Genomic DNA, 24764 nt, shown 5'->3' with positions numbered 1-24764 from the left:
ATTTTTCATCACATAGTGCATATTTAAAAATATTATCTTCAAAATTATCTCCTGATTTTTGAGAAATAATTTTTCTTCATCACATAGTGCATATTTAAAAATATTATCTTCAAAATTATGTGCTAATTTTGAGCACATAAGAGAATAGACATAGAAAGCATCATTACAAGTATTCGTAGGATCCTTCACTTTTCTTTCATCTGAAAAATTTTCAATAGTACATACCTTAACCTATTGCTCAAAACCCACATTTAGGCTAAGCACATCCTCTATCTGAGAAATACTCATTGGTTTTATTTTGTCAATTGAACCATTAAATTTTTCTTCCATAGGTTGTTTTCCTTTTTGCTCACACATTATGTGCAACTCTATTGCATCTTCACGATATGGATTAATTTCACAAAATGATTCATGTTCAAAAAATAATCCTTCATGCATTGTAGGGAATAAATTTGAAAAACTCTGATGATCAATTCTAGGTTCATCAAATATTTATTTCCTTGGGATTTATTAGACACTTTCTGAATGTGTGTTTATCCACTATTCTTCTTTGAGAAACAATTTGGACCACTTTTCTCAACATCTTTTTTTAATTACATGTCTAATAAGTCTAAGATTTCTTATCTAGATCGAAATTAGCTTACTATGAACCTCAGCAAGACTTGGGTCATGATCTTCAACTGTTTGAAGACCTTGCAACTTCACTTTAGCTTACAGTACCAGGCGATAGAGATTGTCTCTTCATACACTTATCTCAAGGTGAAGTTCTCTGGTCCCTGCTTCAGTATGATAACCGCTCACCTACCCAGAGTTTCTAAGAGGATGGGCTCCCTTACCCTTCTGGAAAGGCAGTGTTTCCGACATCACTTTCAAGACACTGAGTCCAAGTTATCCCTCTTGGACTCATTGGTCAAACCGACTGTTCTATATGGTTCTATGGTTTAGGGACCACCCCTTCTAGATTCGGATTGGGCCTCGATCGAGCAGGTCCAAATCCTTCTCAATCGAATTATAAGATGTCACTGGTTCACTCTACATAGCATTATCTTGGTTGAGTTTGGGGGCCATCCTTTCAGACTTAGCGTCATCTTCAATTTGATTTGATTCATCCACCGCCTCATAGGCCTTGCAGACTCCATCGATGGCTGCCACAAATACTCATACCATGTTTACTGCTACTCAATGGAGATTGCCAGATCTGATTTGAGGGTTAGAGCTCGTTGTTGGTATACCCAAGCCACTACCTTGCTAAGTTCAATAAGGATTGACATCGATCACCTCCCGCCCTAGCAGTTCTCACTGGATGCTCATGCTCATCTCCTCCCCTCATAGCAAGAGTTGAATGGGCACGTCAAACTCAACATCTACAGATAGTACATCACCACGACTTGGATTAACCCTCCTTGGGCTTACGACTCCGGATGGCCTTCTACTCCGAACACTTTTTAGAGATCCACGATGGGACTATTGTTTGTCCCTTTTACTTGAGTCGGTGCTAGTGTCACGCCCTTCGCATTTCTCAGGGGTCTTTCAGAATTGGTTCCCAACGGCTTCATTGCCAGATGGATCACCATTTGACTAGGGATGATTGGATCTACTGCTTTTGTACTTTATCTGCGGCTGATACTGAGATCCATTTCATCTTCAGATGCCCCAATTATTATGAGATTAGAGGCAGGTTCCACTGCTTATTCAGAGACTATAGATCCCTCCCAAACTTTTTCAGCTATTTCGACCAGCAGTGTTTAGTATTGTACCTCCATGAGACTTCTCAACTTCATGATCTCACTCTTCAATGCATGTTTTCTTAGAGGCAGGTCTCAAATCAGCTCATCACCACCTTCTTCCTGTCCATGTACTCCAGGGGCATGAAGCGGCTGCTGGACACACCTACCTCCAGGCACAGCAAATCTGTTAGAGCTAGTATGGTTTCACAAGACAAGGACACCTTGTATCCAAGGTTAATCAGAGATAGGCCTGAACCCAAAATCGCTCTGGGCCTTATCGTTTAATGTTGGATTTCTTTGTACCAAGAAAGGATAGTTAGTCCTCTTATTGGTTATTCCCTTTCTTTTCTTTCTTTTTCGCTCTTCTTCGAACATCATTTGGTGCCCATGTTGGGTTAGTTTTATCCCTTGTTGTATCTTCGAGTCCCTTAGACCTTTGTTGATCTCTTCTCAGACATTAATATCATTATCTTATCTTATCTATCAAATAAGAAGATTTTCTTCCTAATCTTGACACTCATTTATTTCCATTTCTACACAATTCTAACCATGGGTGAATTCGTCTTCGATCTGATCCAAACCCTTTTTTCCATTTGGAATTCCATTTAACTCATGTGTTACTTCAGTTTTGCACTCATTCTCTTCTATTGTCAATTCATCATTTATATGCTTGAGAAGGATAAGCAACTATGGATCATGTGAGAGGCCTTTCATGCATTCTGTTGAAAAGATCAAAGAATGGAGGTCTGCACTCCGAAGGTCTTTCTTGATGAACATTTAACATCCTTTGAAGAATTGTACTATAGATTCGTCTTCTTGTTTTTCCAAGTTCAAAAATGCATCCAAAGGAGATACGTAATTTAGATCTTCTTCGCCATTAGTAAGATTGCCATCAAGCACAGTGTTTTGTTCAATCTAATTATAGGCCTCCTCATCTCTATCTTCATTATCTTCTAATATCTGAAAAAAGAAACTTCACATCAGGGTCCTTTGGCAAGATTCCCAACTGAAAAATTTTGTTTACAAATTCCTCATATGGAGGCATGAGGTTTGATAGTATCTCATGATATAAGCTTTCCATCCTTATGAACAAATGTGTTGAAGTCTCGACTTCATGTCTTTCCGGATTGAAAAATGCATTTTGCGGAGACATGTTAGAATCCTCTTCCATGCTACGACCTTGAATTTCATCATGTCCATAAAACACATTATCTTCCTCGCTTGCATCATGAAATTCATCTAAAAACCATTGTTCAAAATCCTTCCAAGATGAGACACATTGTGTAAGTAATGATTCAGATGCTTGTCTTGCAATGTCTTTTAACGTCCTAACAAACAACTTCATCACCTAGTCTTCTGTACAAATCTCATAATCTTCTATACATGTATAAAATGCATCCAAATGTTGAAGTGTGGATCCATCCCATTCCCTATGGAATTTTGGTACAAGTTGTGAAAGCTTTAGAATCAACTTGTTAGGTTCACAATCAAAATTTTTGAGATCCAATGGTTTGAAGCCATCTGGAATAAAAGACTTTCTTTGAAATGTTCTATACATTTGAAAAGACTCTATACCATTTCCTTGCGAGTCTTCTCCCTCGATAGAGCTACCAACCGAAATTTTAATGAATAGAATCACCATCTCTTTTAAGGAATGTGTTGATCATCCAAATTCTTGCTTCTAGTAGAATTCGCTTCCAAAAACTAATATAACTGCTTTCTGATTCTTATTTGTGAAATCTGAAATTTTGGGTATCTTCACAGCACTTGCTGCCAAACAACTCTCCCCAGTAAAGTCGCCAATATGTTGGTTCCCAAAACCACAGATTGGAATCCTATGAGCCTTGCCAACTCAATGATGGGATTCCAACTAGTTAAAGGCCAACTTGAGAAGACTAATTGACTTCCATTCCAAGTCCTCTGCAGAGCTGAGTTGGGTATACCTAATCCTGACCAGATCACTTAGGTCCAAGATACTTATAGCAAATCAATTTGAATATGAATGCAACAAAAGTTTCCTAGATGGCAAGAAATATGGACAACTTTCAAGTTGCACAAAAATGCGAAAAATTGTTGAAATTATGCCAACTTCACAACTTTAATGATGACTTCAGAAAGTAAGAGCTTCAAACATTAGAATCTGAATTGAAAACAAAGTAAATGATTATATGAATGTGAGAGTAATTAAAATAAATAATAATTATGAATTATTGAAATAAATGACTATACTATTTTTTCAAAGGGAAGATATGAAATAACTACCAGCATATAAATTATGAGCCACAAGTAATATAAAGACCAGTGCCAAAATTTAAAGGGAAATAGAGTTATTAATAAAAATTTATAACGTACAACTTTATAAAATTCTACGCACTTCAACTATAAACAATTTAGTAATCAAGACGTGACAAATCAAATATATATATATGCAATTTTAAACTAGTATAGATTGCACTTCAACTCTTAAGGTATGGAGACAAACTAGACACAAATACAGAAACAATAAATATATCCACTTATCTGATATTTTAATTGTTTACATAATTTTAAAAAATATTTATAAAGGACAAAACTCTATAATATTTTTGCCTCTAAAGCTTTGTGGAAATAATAAATCAAATATGCTTATTGGTAATGCCAAAAAAGAAAATGCGATGAAGACACTCATATTTGATGATCGATCCACTACAATTAGTTTCCAAAATCACATATAAAAAGCTTGCTCAATGATTCACCACCTGCAAACTTTGTACAAAATCCATACCTTCCCAATGAGAGAATAAAATATATTTAAAATGCTCGAGTATGCAGATAGTTTTTATTTAAAGAATGTATCAATTGTGTTCCTTGTTTAATTTTACATTTCATATTTATACACTTGGAGGCATGTCGAGTGCCTTTCAAAGCATCGCACCCCTTCATAACACATAATCAAACATAAAATCTAGTACAACTTTGATAAAAACAAAAATAATTGATGCTTCAATAATCATATTGCCTTATACTGCTAGCGATGGTTAGAATTAGTTTGAAATGTTCCTACAAATCTGTAAACATGTTCGAATCTTCACACTCCAAATCTGCACAGGTTTTCCCTCCAGCATGCGCGCTTATTTGGCTTGCAACTAAATCATGGTATTAATAAATGTGAATTACTAAATAAGACTTGGAGCAATTGATAATAGGTGAAGTGAATTAGCCATGATTTCGTATGAAAAGCACTTGTCTTATTTAGACACAAGAGTGGCAAGAGTTTAGGTGATTCCCGATTCTATTCTTTTTTATTTTCGTTCAATATATTGATATGTTCGAGTATGGTTACTTGCCAAACACATTTCACCAACTTACAATTCTACCGTAAACGCTTTCCACATTGACAATTCATATCACTTATATTGTGGAAGTCATATTTGATCAAGCCTTAGTCTTTTGCCGTTAATATATGTTATCAGGTTTTTAAATTACTTTCTAACTCGTCTTCTATATGCCAGAGATTTCTGTCTATTTTCATCGATCTTGATCACTGTCAGTTATCTATTAACACCTCTAAATATCATTGATTCATATTCCTTCAATGTATTTGAATGCTTGAGCATAATTCTTATCTCCTTTCATTATCGGGTAGAGCCCCTTTCTACCACTCGAACTAGGCTATAGTTACACGAATTACTCTCTATCGTTGGAGGAAAGCCTTGTGCAATTATATTGGCGCTTGGGTATATTAGTGTTATGGAGTCTGCCATCAGTGGATCATCCTCTACTCGTAATTACCGGAAAAGGTTTTTTTCTGCTTATGATTCTTGTACAAATGAGTGCTACAGGTGTTTACTAGAATCCACGAGCTTCCATATCTATAAAAGGATTATCTTTGTGCTCACTACAACCATTTCCCGTGGATGGAGATAATGATGTGATCTCTCAATCCTGCAATCCTTTTAATCCACATGACAAAGATCCCATATTTCCTCTCCAGATTCTAGTTGCTTTATCTTGTGCATAGCCATCCAATAGAAGTAGAGCATGCCTAGTTTGATATCATCATTCACATGCCCAATCAATGCTACCACTGAAAATATGCCAGAAAATATTTTAATCAATTCCAAATTTCACATGTTTAGCGAAAGTCTGGACAATGAACTGCCCCTGAAACACACAGTGGTCCTGTATTGAATACTCAATATTCTCTGTTGCTGCTCTTTTCAGATAATCTCTTGATTCTTGTACAATGCAGCCACAGATTTTTTCACATGCTACAGGATCAATCTGAGGTAATGATATGCAGCTTTTCACTATTATAGTGGAAGGAAGCTCATCTCAATTGAAAGTTTGTACTACTATAAATATATGAAATGGAAATATAAATATAATCATTTGGTAAGAAAACAAAAAAAGGTGCACAAGTGGAGGCCCCAAATATGGAAAATTTAGGACTCCACTCTCAAAAGATCCAAGTACTTCTCTATCAAATTCACACTTCGACATACTTCACGATCCACATGAACATGCTGAAACTAATTCAATGAAGTATGTGAAAACAATACTATAATGCTCCTATTTAGTGTTGATCACTTGATGCAGAACAATTCTTTTCTACCATTTGAATTCCATGAACATATGTAAACATGAAAATCAAAACACCTTGACTTCTGCTGAAGTCAGAAGCAAGGTGAACTCGCTAAAATAATTTGCATTCACTTGTAGCTTCCAAGATGAGGAACATTTCTGGTCTTTGACTTCTTTCAATCACTTCACCTTCAAGAATGCTGAAACTCACATATCATATAGTCTGCAATGTTTTGTAGGATTCAAGATGATATCGAGCGCAGTTGTGGACATGTTCTACAATGTATCTTGATGCCATGGGTGAGAGTGCACACAGAGAATCGAAGACTGATAACAGTTATTCAAGATTTATAGAAGACAGCATACAAACAGAGTTTCTAAGAAGCAACTTCTGGTAATTGGATTATATCTCCCAACTGGCATAGAATCTGGGTGAGCGCAGTTAGACAGACATAGAAGACATCACAATGATGACGTCAATCAGCGCGCAAAATCCAAGATTGCACGTGTGAAGATTGGTGAAGACTATGAGCCGACAATGTTATGTAATTATGAAAAGATGTAATGTAGCATGTATTGTTTTATCTTAATGAGGTCCTATTGTAATTGTAAATTGGGAAAGCGTCAAGGCCAACTCAATAAGTTAATTTGAGGCCTTCATATAAAGGAAAGTTGTTTTCCTTGTATTTAAGTGTGTATGTATTAAATAAATTCAAAGTAAGCAAGCGAATTGTAAGTGTGAATTACATGCAAGTAAGCGATCTGAGGGATTTGTGTGATGCGAGTTTGCGGATCCGGTATTGAGATCTGCAATGTGTTTGGTGCAGTAGAGTCATAGTGAATGAGCACAGTGATTATATTTGGCAAAGAGAGTGAACAGTTGATCTTTTGGTATTGTTATATAAGGAACAATATAGAGGCCAATTGGACAATGAGTTCGGTTGTCTTGCCCCTGAAGCTGTTTGGACAGTGGGTCTTTTTGCCTTCCATAACTCATAACAGGGTTGGACTCTCCTCACAAGGATTCAAAGTCTCCTAATAGGGACTGATATGTACTGAATGTATTTCATTGGCTCCTAACAAAGTCCATCCTCTTGCAAGGATTTATATATTAGTACATCATTTTGTAGATACCATCCCCACCGGGGTTTTCCCTTTGATTAAGGATTTCTCTAGTTAACAAATTGGGTGTTAATGTGTATGTTTATCTTCTAGTGATTATTGCACTTGTTGATTACATGTTTCAGATTTAAAAAAGGATAACAAAAGTTGTTTTGATTGCATAACTGATTCACACCCCCTCCCCCCTCTCAATTATCTTAGTAGACTTTACTTTCTAACAATTGGTATTAGAGCATCAGGTCATTGAAGGGAAAGCTTAACAACTTAAGGAGATCTATGGCGAGTAATTTCAGGAAGGATAGTCCAAAGTTTGATGGAGCCAACTATGAAAGTTCAAAAATGAAGATAAAGACACATTTGCTATGCATGGGTCCAAGATATTGGTTGATTACTAAGGAACATAAAGAAGTGATTGATGAAGAAAAGCTTGAAGATTGCACTTTTGACTAAGGGAAGCACTTTTGTCGGCCCTTCCTGAAAATGAATACAATCAAATAAAATCTTTTAGATTATCAAATGAAATTTGGAAAGCTTTGAAATCCACTTATGAAGGTGATAAGCATGCTAAGAAGGTTAGATTACATAATTTGATATGTTTGTTTCAAAAAGCTAAAATGATGGAAGATGAATCTATAAGAAACTATTTTGGTAGGTTATCAGAAATTGTTCCAAGTATTAAGACTTGTGATGGGAAGAATGATGAAGATGAAATTGTATGGAAGCTTTTGAAAACTTTGACACCTGCATATAAATAAATAGAATAGATGATTGAATAGGTCATAACCTGCATAGAGAAGTTCACAAGAGAAACTCTTCTTGGAGGATTGGAAGCGACAAAGATAAGTCTAAGACAGAGCGGAGATTTGCCTAGAATTGAGACAACATTCAGCGCATTGAGTGTTAGTCCTACATTGACAAGAAGCGCAAGCACTAGTGGAGATTATGCTCGCAGCAGCACAGGAAGAACCAAAGAAGATAGAAAGATTGAAGAAGGTATCGCCTTACTTGTGAAAAGAGAACCTAAAGTTGAGAAAATATTTAATTTTGTACTTGTAATGAATTTGGTCATTATACTTCTAAATGTCCTAAAAGTGTAAATAAGTATAAGAGGAATTTCAAGCCTAGGAGATCTAGAGCATAGTTGGCATAATTGCTGAAAAATCGACAAATTTCTACTAATCGCTGAGTTTTTCTGACCAGTGAGTTTTTCCCAGATTTAATCGCAACTCGACTAGCAAACAAATCACCGAGTTTTTGCAAAAAATTGGCCAGTTTTTCTGAAAAAAACTTTTTTTAAAAATTTTTTAAAATTCGTAAATAAAAAATGGAAAAAAACCTATACATATTATATAAAATAGAGAATTACAATATGCTAGTAGATTTGGGAAGAGGAAGATGTAATTGTAATGATGTGTTTACTTCTAGTTTGACACAAACTATTTATTATTTTGCTTCCTGCTATCAGCATTCCCCATTAGAATGTGATTTATCATTTTTACTCACTATGAATTTATATATATATAAACTCTACTTGTTTCTTTTGTGTTTTCTTTAATTAACTCATTACATGCATCTTCTCGTTGAGTTTTGCAAAAAAATGTATTTTTAATAAAATTTACATGGTTTTTTAGGTTCCTGAGTTTTTCCAAGTTTTTTTGAAAAACTAGCCGATTATTTCCTGATTAAATTTTTTGAGGTTTGGCAAGTTGTTGTCGAGTAGAAGTTTTCCAACTATAATCTAGAGAATGTCTTTATGCAAATGATGAAGATCTGGAAGCTACTGCAGAAAGATTCTTGAGTGGCAGTGATAATGATAGTGATGAACTAGGATTTGTTGCAATTAAAGAAGAAAATCCTGAAAAGGAAGAAGTTAGAGAAGAAAAGGAAGAAGTGTCACAAGTTGAAAAGAAGAAATCTGATTGGATCATTGATAGTGGTTGTTCGTGTCATACGACTGATGATATAAATAAATTTGTTGAGCTCAACAGTTGTGGTGGAGGAATTGTCAGAGTTGGAAACTAGGGGATTGTCATATTAAGTGAATAGGATTTATTACTCTTGATGGTAAAACTAACACAGATATGTTTATTTTGTTGATGGATTAAAACATAATCCTCTGAGTGTTGGACAGTTGGTTGACAAGGGATATCAATTACAATTCACAGAGAAGACATGTATTATGAATCAAGAGGTAATGTTTTCCAGCTGAATCGTACAGAGATGACATGCTTGGTTGCCAAAGTTGATAACAATTGGTTATGGCACAAAAGGATTTGTCATATAAAGTTTGATAACATTGTAAAAGTGAACAGTACACTTGTTAGAGATTTGCCTAAAATAGTGAAGCCTACTAACATGGTATGCAAGGAATGTGCTATGGCAAAGCAAAAGAAAAGTTCTTTTCTAGGCAAAAAGTTTACATCAGCAAAGTTGGAGATAGTACACAAATTTGAGTGGTCCTACAAAAACAAGAGCATTCTATGGTGAAAGGTACTTTATGATTGATGATTTTACTAGGATGATGTGGGTAACATCTCTTAGAGAGAAATCTGAAGCATTTGAGAAGTTTAAGTTGTTTAAGAACAGAGTTGAAACTGAATTTGGATTAAAGATTAAGTGTATAAGATCAAATAGAGGTGGTGAATTCACTTGAAATGAGATTAACAATTTTTGTAAAGTAAATGGCATTACAAGACAGCTTTCAGCCCCTAAGACACTTAAGCAAAATCATGTAGCAAAGAGAAGAAATAGATCAATAACAAAAGCAACAAGAGCTATGATGTTTCAGAATAATGTCTCAAAGACATTTTGGAGAGAAGCAGTTAATACTAGAATGAACGGAGTTCAGATCAGACATGAGCTTTGGTTTGGACATGCATCAACAGTTAAGTATTTCAGAATTTTTTGGAGTAAGTATTACATTAAAAGAGAAGATGACATTGGTAAGTTTGATGCAAGAAGCAATGAAGGTATGTTTCTTGGTTATTCATTCAAAAGTAAAACATACAGATGTTTTAATTAGAGAACTAAGACTATTGTTGAGAGCGCAAATGTTAGCGTTGATGAGAAGTTTGGAATTCAAGAGAGAATACTTGATTATGATTCTGATGAAGGGACTAATCCAAAGGCTAACAAAGAGAGTGTTGAGTTGTTTTATGAAACTGACACAGATTTGCAGAATGATATACAGATTGTGGAACAGAGAGAGAAGAACCAAGGAGTGAACCTAGAGCTGAAGTAAGAGTTGAGATAGTGACACCTAATAAAAACCTAATAAAGAATCGTCATGCTGATCAAATTATTGGGAGCAAGGACAAAGGTGTGATGACAAGGAACAAGGTACAAAGAAAAGAACTACGTTTGATTTCTCTACTTGAGCCTAAAAGTACAGATGAAGCTAGTAAAGATGACTTTTGGATTCAAGCTATGAGAGAGGAATTAGATCAGATTGAAGAAAATGATACATGGGAATTGGTTCCTAGACCTAAGGACACAAGAACATTGTAGGAAATAAATGGGTTTTCAGAAATAAGATGAATAAACAAGGTGAGGTTGTGAGAAATAAAGAAAAACTGGTATGTAAAGGATATTTACAGTAAGAAGGTGTTGACTATGAGGGAACATTTGCACCTGTTACCAAAATAGAAGAAGTTAGAATGTTTTTGGCTTATGTGGCTAACAAGAAATTCAAAGTGTATCAGATGGATGTGAAGTTAGCATATGGAGAACTTGAAGAAGTTTACATTGAGCAACCTGAAGGTTTACCTCTGACAACTGAAAGAGATATGGTTTGCAAGTTAAAGAAAGCATTGTATGGTTTGAAACAAGCACCTAGAGCTTGGTATGCGAGGTTGGACATATATTTGGAAAAATTGGGATTGGCTAAAGGTACCACATATAGTAACCTATATTTAAAAGAAATTGAGAATGGTTTGTTGATTATTGAAGTATTTGTGGATGATATAATCTTTGGAGGAGATGATGAAGCAAGCGAAGCATTTGCCAGTGAAATGAAGGAGTTTAAGATGAGCATGATTGGTGAGATGAATTATTTCTTGGGTTTGCAGATTGCACAGAACGGTGAAGGTATTTTCTTATCGCAGACTAAGTACTTGACAGATTTGTTGAAAAGATTTGATTTGGAAAGTTGTAAGCCTGTTGGTACACCTATGGTAACCGGTCATAAGTTATCTAGCAAACAAAGATGAGACACCTATTGTTGAGAAGAGGAAGTACGGATCCATGATTGGAGGTTTGCAATATCTAACACATACTAGACCAGACATAGCTAATGAAGTTGGCATTGTTGCGAGATTTCAAGTTGATACTAAAGAAGCACATTATGCAGCAGCAAAGAGGATTTTCAAATATTTGAAAGATGCACCTGATTTTGGGTTGTGCTATGACAAATCAAATGACTTTACTCTATGTGCATATACTAATGCGGATTGGGTAGGCAGTATGGATGACAGAAAGAGTACAAGTAGTGGAGCATCTTTCTTAGGAGGAAGATTGGTTTCTTGTCTAAGCAAAAAACAAGATTGTATTTTACAAAGCACAGCAGAAGCAAAGTATGTAGCAGCAACAAATAATTGCAATTAGAGTTGAGTTTACAAAGCCTGTTGTCATACATTGTGATAACACAAGTATGGTAAGTATGTCTAAGAATCTTGTGTTACATTCTAAGACAAAGCACAAGTCTATTAAGTATCATGGTCTGAGAGAGAAGGTTGCAGAGAAAGAGATCAGACTAGAGTATGTTAATACAAAGGAGCAAATAGAAGATATATTTACAAAGCCTTTACCGAAGGATACATTTGAGTATTTGAGAGGTATGCTTGGGGTTAAGCCCTACCTACTTTGGAGTAGATGCAGAGATTGCATCAATCCAGTGGTACAAAGCACTAGTGTTTATCTGGACTGGATATTGATGTTTCCTCTATGGGGGAGTATCTATATTTCAGCTGAGTCATGGACTCTTGGTAGTTGGTACAGCGTCTTTGGACACTAGAGCTTGTTGTGGATATTTTTGCAGCAGATTGACATAATGATGCCTTTGTCATTGATGTCAAGAGGGGAGAGAAGTACATGAAAAATATCTTTTGGTTATGGGGAGAAGTTTTTGTTATTGAGAGAAGTGTACTTAAAGATTGATTAATATTGATGGAAGTATATCAATGGGGGAGAGATGTTTCTGTGACAGATTGATTTGATTGATGAATAGGATTTCAAAAGAAGATGACTACAGTAGTGAAGTAGTTGCAACAGAGTAGTATGTTTGATATTCTTGGAACTTAGATGTTTTTCATCTATGTTGCCATCAATGTCAAAGGGGGAGATTGTTAGCATGAATGCTAATGATATTCCTACGGGGGAGTATCCTAGCATTGTTAGAGCATGTGGGAGATTGTTAGTGTCATCATATGTTGCAGTCAAAACTTGGCAATGCCTAGCTCTGTCGAATGGAGAAAACATTGTTGCAAAATTAGGCTGAAATTGAACCTCCTTCACTGGTGTCCATGCAACAAAGATACACACACTACCACATACCTATGATGTTGCTCCTGGAGCATGGGCCATATTAACATTATTTGTTTAAAAGGACACAAAGAATGCCCTAATCCCCCACTTTCATACATAGTCATCACAATCCCTCTGTCAAACTAATCCAAAGACCTTTGAGCAGTCAACTTGATTTGATCAATTTTGAACATCGATTGGTCAATTAAATCTTGATACTTAGCAACCTTGCAAAGTGACATAATGCAACAAGTTGCCTTCTCCAATGGCCTTAAAAGCTGATAAAATTGCATAACCCAACCATGGCACGATGCACACATGTTCTCTAGCATATAGGCTCTAATCGTGTAACTTTGCAACTTATAGTAATATCCGGATCACAAGTTTTTAACCTCTAAATGTACCCCTTTCAGTTATTTTGTAACTGGAGCATGTCAATTTGTAATAAAATGCATTTGAAATGGGCCATGAAAACTGATCAAATGAATGTGTGGTGGCTTATAACTACAGGCATTGCTCCTTTCTAACATGGAGAATATGTAAATGAGTTTTGAGCTCTTGATCGTCAACTAGGCACATTTTGCAAGCATGCGACAATGGTCACCTAAATTTACAGAACTTGTCAACTTGGTAAAAATGAGATTTTTCCAAATGCATTGGGTCTTGAAAAGCATGCAAATGGATGCGTGAAAACTTGCACATTGGGATGGGGTAAGTATTTCAAGTGTAGAATTCAGCGGTACAACTTATTTGATCACATCAATCACTAGACACGTTATAACATCATCAATAGGGCTTCCAATAATTCTGCAAATGTGATCAACACAAAAATGAATAAGTTGTAGTTGGAATCAGATTAGCAAACTGATCAAATGGATTTGTCGTGGACTCAAACCTCGAACATAAGATGTCTCTGACCCCTAGAATGCCATGGTGAAAGAATTTCATCAATATGATTAACCGGAGGAAAGTTATTCAACTCCAAACAAGGCCTGTCATAACAGTTTGACACTAGAGCAAAAAGTGCAGAAATGCAACTAGCTCAAAGTGGCACTTCACCAAATGACTCAGAATTGCAACCTAATGACCAGGGATGCATGAGTATGCTAAATGCAATGTGTGGGACACAAAACACATTGAATGCATAAAAATGCATGCTGGGCACATATGCAGTAAAAGCTCAATAGGGGTTCTTCGTAAAAGTTCAAAATGGCTCTCCAAAATTTTGAGACTGCCATCAATAACTTTTTCTCAAATCCTATCCACTTAAAGTTTCAATTTTGTTTTCTGAATAGACCTTAATATTCTTCTAAAGTTGCACTCACATCTAAATTCTTCACCAATGTTCAATGAATGTTTACAAGATTTTTCGTCTGGTCTCTACCAACATTCTGCACCCTTCATTTGTTTCACAGCATGTATAGCAGGCTTTCAATTGGCCCAAAATTTGAGAATACGATTTTACATCAAAAAAGGTGATAGTCAATTCAATTTGTCTTGTAGCAAAAACATTAAGATTATATTAACCAACATAATCTAAAATCAACCATCTCTTAGTTTTAGCTGCTTCTTATTGTCAATTTGTAATACACATCACATTAAGACCCCTCTAATAACACCTACTAATGGATATGGTATGGAAATCAATGCAAATCTATTGATCTATATTGAGGTTGCAATTCAATGGATTAAGCAATAGCTGTTGACGTAAAGCACTATATAAATTGTGTTTAAATGAAAATTAATAAGCTTGCAATTATTTAACAATATTACTTTCTTTCAAAAGATAAAGAGTTTACAAAGAGGACATTCATCATTGGCACAAATGCATCCCTTTAACTCTAGTTCTTATTCAAATCCGTCTAGCATACTTTAGATTTATAATGCAGCAGCTGAATAGTTAATAAAAAAATGAAAGTTTCTCCTTGAGAGGGTGACATTTCCTTTCAGGAAGCCAAAATGTACTATTGAGGACAAACAGGTCTGAAAATGTGATTGACTCTTGGAGTGGTGCTATTTCAGTAGTTCCACTTCCCAAAGTCATAACTCCCTGATCATAGCTCAGAATTCAAACTTTGTATATACTTGTTGAAAAGCTTAAGTTGTGAACTAGTATGGGTGCTTCGAGAAGTACCTTGTCACCCTCTACAAAATCCACTCTAAACTGCCTTAAAAGGAAAAATAAGTAAATGTTGATACCCAAAACATTATTTTGTCTTTTTTCCTGAATAATGTCTACAACTGCCACCTAAATGACCTAAACTGCTCCTTGGATCATTTATGTGTGTGGATCATACTTTCAGAACGTTGAATTAATTTTAGATAACTAAGAAGAAGCATGTTGCCTCTCTACAGTAGACCAATTGAGGGGAATTAACTTGACCAAACTATTCCTTCCACACAAACATGTCACGATGAAAAAATCCCAAAAGATCATAGTTTTTGTCTTTTATCATTTATGCTTTTCATTCAAGGAATAAATCCTTAATATGACATAAGTATATGCCAGTCACGCAGTGAAAAGAATAATTGCAAGAATATATAGCCAACTCTTGAATCCATTCAAACACTTAGCTCCTAGTTTTTCATACAACATAAAGACCAAAGGGGAAGGAAAATTATAACTACTCATATTTGTACTTACCTGTGTTGCACGATCTAACTCATAAAGTGAGTTGGTCTCAGAAGCTCGCACCTGACAATGCAATTATTCAATAAATAACTCAACTACACTATTATGTCAAAAGATCTTTAAAATAAACTAAAATTAAGGTGATTGAGAACATTGATCTTCAATGGTGAATTTTTTTCTCTTTAAAATAGCCTTAATCAAGCCTAATAGGCAACACTGACATTCTGTATTTGACAGTGCACATGGAAGAAGCTCTTACCGATTGTGTAGCAATGGTAGGTTGAAGTAAGCGTACATCTCTGGATTTTGAATCAATCTTTTTTGTCAAGAAAGATAGGGCTTCCAATATGGCTGATGACAACTCATTTGTTTGTTCTGGAAAATTTGGCAACCATCTCAATAAAGTTTCACTGTAAATGTATTCAGTACTCAACATTCATTGTAATATTCATCTCATGGTGTAAAACACAATTACAAATCAAATATATAGTTGTAGAAGGGGAAAGAAAACAGACTTATAAGGAATTGGAGCATATTAGATGATAAAAATTAAAAAGGAAACAGACAATTGTAGCATTCAGTTCAACAATCTAAACTAGGATATTTATTTTTAACAAGTTACATCAAGCTTCTCTGCACTTAATTCTGATTTAACATGTGACTGTCATGATCACTCAACTCCTTCAAAATATTACCTAGGTATCTGACGATGAATCATCACAGCCAAGAAGGGAGTTTTACAGCTCATACTATTATGACTCATACACAATAGAAGCACTCTGGTATCCATCATAAACTTGAACATAGACATAATTAACAGGATCACATGCACCACACATAATAGAACATTACAAGTTATTTTCATAGCTCCATAACAGCAGTAAATGTAAAACCAATAACAAAGCCTTCAGACAATGGATACAATTGTCTCCTGAAATGAACAGATGCAAAGTTGAAATTAGCAATGCAGATAGGTGGTCTGATAGCAAAAGAGTAAGAGGTCCTGCAATATTTTTAGTAGCACTAGTGCACAACAATAATAACCACTGAGCCAATATTTTTAATACAAGTGATGAAGACAACAAGCTACTAATGAAAACCGGTCTTAAAAATAATGCTCAAGGCTCATAATGGCTATGATGCCATGTTTATATTGTAGAAATGCAAAATAATGCACCCACATTTCCCCTAAGAACAATTTCAACAATTTCTCAGACACAGATGTCTGACTTAACATTCAAAATCAAGTCACAATTTCTTTCAATGAAATTTTGAAATCTGAGGAATATATTTTAGAGAGACTGCTTTAGATTTTCTAAACAAGGCAAAGTAAAAATGCTGGAGTATATGTAATGGTACAAGTGAGAACATTTGGGGAATAAAGAAAATCATAACACTCTTGTCCAGAATTCTGTTTGTGCAGAAAAGGTAACTAATTCAGTGTGGCTCACCATTTAATCAACCTAGATTATAGCTATAGACTCTATAGGTTAAACTATTGGTGAGTACTAAGCCAACTACAAAGAACCCGTAGACATATTAAGAAAAAAAACTAGTTTAAAAAATTAAAAACAGAAAAGGCAATAAAAGCTAGAGTAACACGAGGACAAGTCTTGGCCCCAAAACCCCTATGTTCCTAGGACAAGGGGGACGAGGATGGAGCATACCTCACAAACACCACCCAGTAGCTGCCAGAACGTGAGGAAGGCATAGTATCCCTAGAACTGTGTGGGAACATCAAGGCATCTCTCGATTGTCCCAGGGACATCTATGTGTCCCCCATCAATAGAAAGTTCGTAAAGTAGGATTTTCAAATAAATGCAATTTCTTTAAAAAAATTAGTGTGGTCCATTCAAACCCTAATTTGTCTCTCACAAACAAAAATCAAAAACTACCACACTAGCCATTTGTCTGCTATCTCAGGTTCCTAATTATTCAATCGCATTTAAGAGTTGGTCTACTTATAGCTTCATCCACTCTCTTAAGAGGAACAAACTTACCTCTCGAAGAAGAAAGAAGCTAGTGGTTGTACATAGTGCCTTGAGTATCATTGACTGCAAGACATGTGTACAAGGAGAGCCCCATAGCACGATGGCATGCAGAGCCATCACGATGGTTAGATGTAGGGTTGATTGGTGTTCCCTTGGCAGATCTTGATCATGAGGAGTCCACTAGTTCCAATGATGAGGAGTTTTCCTTGAGGGATGATTAGAGGCTTCCCTTCACTACATTTTGATAGTTTGTACTTGTTTTGATATCATGCTACTCATTGTGATCATCTTTATGACATTTCTTATATAAAAGAAATCTTCCATTCACAGATTCAACAATTTCGTTCTCAAATCTATATTTTATTTAGTTTTCTAATTTCTAATTAGTAATTTGATATTCAGTGTTCAAGGATTTAGAATTTGGCATTTGCAATTTTGCTATTTTACTTTACCTTTTATACTAAACAATACCACCCCCCCCCCCATCCGTCATCCCCAAACTTAGGTCCTTTATTCCCCCGTCCCAAAAACTTGTTCCTTGTCCCACCATTCCCCCAGCACTAACGAACAATGGAATGCTGATAAAATCAATTAGAAGGGGATTTTAAAAAAATTCACCTTATCTCTTAAACTTAATTGTGCTTCCAATTCCAACCATAAAGAGGGCAATTTGCAATCTCAACACCTTAGGTTCTTGAATTTTTTTCATAGTTACACTGCCCTGGGAGATGGGGAGACGGGGGGACAAGTTTTCGAGCCAAGGGAACAGAGGGGCCTTGATTTGGGGACAGTGGGGGGATGGTAGCGGGGGACGGGGGGTGGCGAGGGGAGCAAGGGTGTATATACTATACATATGGTACTTAAAATGCTAGTTATGAAAAAATGTACTACAATTATACAATATAAGATACAAAGATGTAAAAAACTTAAACATTGAACATTGCATTGAAGTTTTCAACTGGAGCATCATTATTCATGATCAAATGACAAACAAACAATTAACATTGAACATCAGCAAATAATAAATATTAGTCTATATATCAATCTTTAGATCAATAGTATGAGTATCTAGATTCTACTCTCTAATAGTAATCAATGATCATATGAGTCATGACATAAAGATGATTACAATAAGTATAATGTGCCATGACTCATGATATCAAACAAAAACTACAAGTCTCCAAGAGTCCAAATCAAAATGTCAAATCAATGATCAATGACTATCCCCTGGAGGCTGGAAGTTGAAACTCATCGCCACTAGAACTATCAGTCTCTCCAAGATCAAGAGTCAAAAAGGGAACACCAACTAGCCCTGTGGCTAGATCTAAAGCATCCTCCTCCTCATCAATCTGCAATGGCTCCTCAGGCTCTACATCCCATCGTGATGTTGGGCTCTCCTTATACACACTTGTCTTGCGGTCATCAATACGCAACACACTGTGTACAGCCACTAGCTTCTCTGCTCTCTAAGAGGTAAGTCTATTCCTCTTAAGAGCGTGGATGAAGCTATATGTAGACCAATTCCTCTCAGAAACTAAGGAACTAGAAACCTGAGATGAAAAATAATTGGTCAATGTGAGACTCGAGAATTAGAAGTTGAACAACGATCATTGAACAATGAACAATGAAAAGTTAAAAGTTGAGGAACTAAGTACCTATGACAGAAAACGAATAGCTAGTGTGGTGGTTGTTGATCTTGCTCCATAAGCTGACCACCACAAAATGAGATCCTCTTGTGCCATAGTCTTAATATCCGCCTTTGTCACTTGATTGTAACCCCTAAGAGTAGCAAATTAGGTCCACTCAGTGCGAACCTTAGCTGCTGTCTCAAGGTCATACATCCTATCTATGCACTTGAAGAACCCTTCCTTCACCCGAAAAAGTTTAATAAGTACAAATTATTAGCAAATAAAAGAATCAAGATGTTGTAATGTAAATGATTTTAATTTATAAAATGATAAAAATCTAAGTCATAAGACAAAGTCTTAAAAGTGTTATATAGTATAAATCACCTCATCATCATGAAGTGGTGTAACTCTACCAAGCCTAGTCATGTACCACCTCTGATTCAATGCATATGCAGCCATGTGTAAGAGTGTGTTAAGTTTGTATCATCTACGTTGAATAATAGGCTAAATGTGATCATTGTAGAAGGCTAATGTGGGGTCCTCTTGCACAACTGCCTACACCTCTCCGAGTGTAGGCGCATCCCCATCTCCATACTTGATCACCTCGAAGATTGGCCTAATAATAGAGACAATGTATTTTGCATTGCTCCAAAATACATCACTCTTAACTATATCCTTCACCCTCATCCCCTACTAAGACCTCGAACCATCCCACCTATTTCATTCATTCGTCATAACCATTAGTTGCAGTGGCTCCTAAACTCAAGCATTCTCTTCAAGAGAATGAAATAGGATGCATATCGTGTCTCAACTGGCTTCAAGAACTCCTTCCTAGCGAAGTTCCTAAATAGTGCATGTGAGGTGTGGTGGTTGCAGATATACATCTGCACATCTCTACCATCACTCACCACTCCCTTTATCCAAATAATCTTCCCCATGTCATATAAAGCATTGTTCACAGGATGCACACAACAAGAAGTCCACCAAATATGCCGATATGTGGCCTCAATAAGCCTCCCTACAACTCTGCACACATAAGCTGCATCTGTTACTACTTAGGCCACATTTTGTGGCCCAATCTCCTCAATGGCTTCCCGAAGAATCTAAAACTGAAAATCAGCATCTTTTTGATGCCCTAAACAATCAACTGCCCTAAGAAAGAATGGGCCCTATGTACATGTGACTATGACATTGATGAGTGGACGGTGTCTAATGTCCGTCCACCCATCCATGATAATGCTGCACCCTGATTCCTCCCAAACAGCCCTCATGGTCTCCATGGACTCACTAATCTTGGCATACTCATCATCCAAGATTTTAGTCCTCAATTTGTGCTCACCTAGTGGCACATATGATGGTAACCCCGCAGTCACTACATTGTAAAATGCCTCCTTAAAATAAGGAGACCAAGCAATATGAAGTGGAATGCCATTGGCAAATAACATTCTCCCAATGCATGCATCTAGCTTCTCTCTCATTTGGGCTGCAAACAATTTTTCTATTGGGTTGTTGTCACTAGACTGTGCCCTGCGTTTCCCCTTACTTATCTGGGTTGCTGCTACACCCATAGAGCTATAAGTAGAGGAAGGTGTGGAGGCTGCCCCTAGCAATGTAGTCGATGAAGCTCTATGTTGTGGTCTAGAAGAAGACATGCGTCGCTGTTGTTGCCCCTGTATTTGTTGCTCATTCACCTCCTGTATAGTATGAATCTGTTGCCTACTAGCCAAGGTAGTAGGCACTAGAAGGCCCAAGTCCTCTAGCACTCCCCAAAGCTTTTTGAATTCAATTCTAAACTTCAAGTTTTTGGATTCAAACATAAACTTACATGGTAAGACACCTTTAATTGTCCAAAAGAAGAAGTGTGCATTCACTCTAGTGATGCTACCATACCATACATCACCACAAACATTGCATCTCTACTTTCTTGTGTCACCTGTTCCTAATCTGCTTGTTATTCTAGTGGCAAATTGTTTTAAAGGAGATTTTGGATCAAACTTACCCCTAACCGACTCTGCCAAAGGTGGGGAGGGGCAATCAATAGATGGAGCACCAGATAGTATAAAATCAGTACCCATGGAAGTGGAACTAGTTTGGGCCCCTTGTTGATTTGGCCCAGCCCCAATGTCAATCTCATGCTCACCCCTCAATAGTGTCATCATCATCCTTAACCCCAACCTCAAGGTCAGGTTCATATTCTAATTCACTGCCACTATCTGAATGAAATTTCATCTCATCATCACTATAGAGTATAAATGTGGGAGCTCATTTTGACATTGCATTTCACAAAATGAAAAAAAAAATTAATAAAGTTAACAATTTGAATTTACAAACTTTCAGCCTATGCCCTTCTTTAAATTTTCTAAAATTTAAAACTAAATAACAAGAATTTGCAAAATGAAACATCAAGAATCTTAATCTATTATTTAATATTTACAAATGATTCAATGAATGAATCATAATCATAACTATAACAAAGTGAAACAACACACATTTAGAACTAATAACATTGAACAATAATTTATAAGCATGCATTTGAAAATCAAAGAAACAAGTAAAAAACCCTATCTTTTGCTTGAAAAACTCCTTCAGCAAGATGGTAAACCCTCCTCCTCTTCTTCTTCTTGCTCCTAGGCTCTCCTTTTTCACTTGCAAACACTTTCTTCACTCTTGCACAAACCCTTGTTTAGCTCTTCACTCTTCTTCTTCTTGCTGTTGCAAACAATGAGAAATGCAAATGTGAACAAAAATGAAGAATAGAAGGCTTTTGACCAAAGGAGGAAGGAATCGTCCTCACAACCCAATAGCATAAAAACAGAAACATAATGACACTATAAAAATGCCTTAGACTTTTTAATTTTTTATTTGCCTCTTTTGCTTGCCGCGGGAGATGCCCTGGCATCCCCCCGCAAAAAAGGAGACTCCTTCGTGTCCCCCCACACCCACACTCAGAGACGTCTCGTTGTCTTCAGCGACGATGGCGCTCTAAGTGGCGCCACCCGAAACACTGAGACACCATCCCCCCATCCCAGGTGCGTTCCCGTCTCCGAGATGGTGCACTTTTTTTTTTGGGGGGAGGGGGGCGGGACGCGTCCCCGTGCTACACTGCTTTTTTTAAATGGACCCTACGAATCATTTTCAATTATTGAAAATATTCTTTATCTTTAAGAGAATAATTTGGGTTAGGGCTTGTTTGATACTTGCTCATCCTTGACCTTACCATTTTCAAGCTTACAAAAAGCTTTACAATTAATAGTGCCAATTTCAGAGCCCCAATTTGTGGTGGCGTTGGCTTGGGCCATGGGTTTTCTCCCCATTAGTCTTGGGTTCAACTCCAAGGCTTGGACTTACCCAATGCATGAGGTTTGCAAGTCATTGCATGAACCCTCAGGAGATTAGTCTTGCCCCAGCTCGCCCTTTCTTGACCCCAACTTGGCAATAAGGCCAAGATAAGTTAAGTTGGATACTCGGTTGGGTTGCAGAGATACCCCTAGTGCAACAAAAATAAAAATGTCAATAGACATGGTATTGCTAGAAGAATTAATTTCTGAGAAATGCTTTATTCTTTCTTGAGAATCCAAACCTTCAACTAACTAAAAATCCTAAGTTGTTAGTTCATATTCTGGTATTTGATTAGGGCTCAAGATTTGGGTTCGAATTCATTCAATTTTTTGGGGGATTGGGTTCGGATTTGTTTTGGATTCATAGATACAAGAAAATACATATATATATGTATATATATATATATATATATATATATATATATAAGCAGCAACAAATAAGTTTATACAACAGTATACTAATATTAAAGCAACATAGCAAAATACACCACCATATCAATGTTTTCGTTCAAAAACAATAATGTCAACATTAATAATCAACCATCATCAATTAAAATTTAAATATCATCAAAAACTATCAAACAAATCATCATCACTCTCTGTTGCAAATTAGAAGTACAAAATGTAACGCTATAGGCCCCTTTAAGGCCGATGTTGTGATTGTTGCCATATTGTAAGCTTCACACATTAATTATCATATTGGATGATTCAAAGAAAGCAGCTTTGGATCGGACTGGATGAAGCCGAGAAAGCATGCTTTGGCTCTATAATTTTCCATAGTAAAGTTCTCTGTAGATTTTGTTCAATCCATAGTTTTCTATGCATGTTAGCCTATATGCGCAGATTATAGTGTAGTACATACATTCCATAATAGATGCATGACACTTTTATACATTCCAATTCTTCTTCTCAAGTAGCATTTAAATCAAATAATATATGATTAGTAATTTGAGTCTAATCGTGTGCTTGAGTGTAATTTGGGAAAAAAACTATTTCAAAAGGTAAACATAAGGGTGTTTTCCAACCAAATTCTCTCATAAGTCTTTAAAATTCTATCTGGGTTCCTCTATTGGAAACCAAAGTCGCTCAAAAATCATCTAAATTCTATCAGGGTTCCTTTAGAGAATTCCCAACGAAATTCAATCTTTGTCACAGACTTTGGACAGAATTTGACAAGAACTAGACTTTTGAGAGAATTGAACCAGGAATTCCCAAGTCAGGGAGAGAATTTGGTAACTCGGTAAAAATCTAATGTATAAAATATAAAACTTTGAAATATTTTTAACATTTACCATAGTATATATAAATTTAAGTGTGTGAATAGCCTTTTTCCTTCACCTAGTTCTAATATCAAGTTTGACTGGTTCTCAAATTATTAATTTAAAAGGAGACTATAGGCATCGCTTTGAAACCCAGCAGTCGTCTTATAGGGAGTTCAAGTGTTTCAATATTGAGAACCATGTGTTCTAATATTGACCACCGATTTGTCGGCTCTTCCCCACCACCTTTTCTTCAAGCAACTTTCTATGAAAGAAATTAGAACTAGATTTACTTCTGCAGACAAAGGAAATAAACAAGTGTTCATTATCTCAGAGATCGTCACCTCTTAGATAATGAATACAAATGGTGGAGCCCATAATAGTAAATAGCCTACAATGAAATTATTTTATTAATAATTTAAAAAATACAAATGTATTACAATTCAACCATACCAAGTCTTTTCCTAAAGTGATTTATCTTCACTCGAGAGAGAGGCTTGGTAAGAATATTTGTTGTCCGATCTGCAGTGCAAATGTATTCTAATTTTATAGTATTCCTGTCTACCATTTCTCCTACATAATGGTAAGGAATTTCGATATGCTTGGACCTGTCATGAAAAACAAGATTCACAAAAACCTTGATTGAATTCTGATTATCACAATGCATAATCGTAGGATTCATGGCTTGACCAAATAATCCCACAAGTAACTTTCTAAGCCAAATTGTTTCCCAAGAGGCCATCGCTGCTGCAATGTATTCAGCTTCTGCCGAACTTTGTGCTACTGAAGACTGCTTTCTGCATACCCATGATATCATAGTTGAGTCTGAACTAAAACAGCATCCTGAAGTGCTTCTCCTATCATTAACACTTCCAGCCCAATCTGAGTTTGTGTATCCATGTAGGTCCAATTCAACTTTCTCATACATGAGCCCAAGGTTAAGAGTGCCTTTTAAGTATCTCATATTGTGTTTGACTACAACAA

The 24764-nt window shown here is 36.1% G+C and overlaps 1 protein-coding gene across 1 annotated transcript in view; it reads right to left on the bottom strand.

Annotated features, from left to right (window-relative positions):
* DRL1 (KTI12-like, chromatin associated protein) overlaps positions 1–24764 on the bottom strand; it is a 161906-nt gene that overhangs the window by 25793 nt on the left and 111349 nt on the right. Inside the window, exons 6-7 of the mRNA XM_089821962.1 lie at positions 15824–15939; positions 15577–15627 (exon numbers count right to left, since the gene is read on the bottom strand). Coding sequence (XP_089678088.1) covers positions 15577–15627; positions 15824–15939 — 167 coding nt within the window. The remainder of the gene's footprint in view (positions 1–15576; positions 15628–15823; positions 15940–24764) is intronic.

The sequence above is a fragment of the Cupressus sempervirens genome, chromosome 3 (assembly GCF_028749045.1).
Source record: "Cupressus sempervirens isolate cs-2001-9-10 chromosome 3, ASM2874904v1, whole genome shotgun sequence".
Lineage (NCBI taxonomy): Eukaryota > Viridiplantae > Streptophyta > Pinopsida > Cupressales > Cupressaceae > Cupressus > Cupressus sempervirens.
Note: the sequence above shows the minus strand (reverse complement) of the source record. Positions and strands in the feature narration are given on the sequence as shown.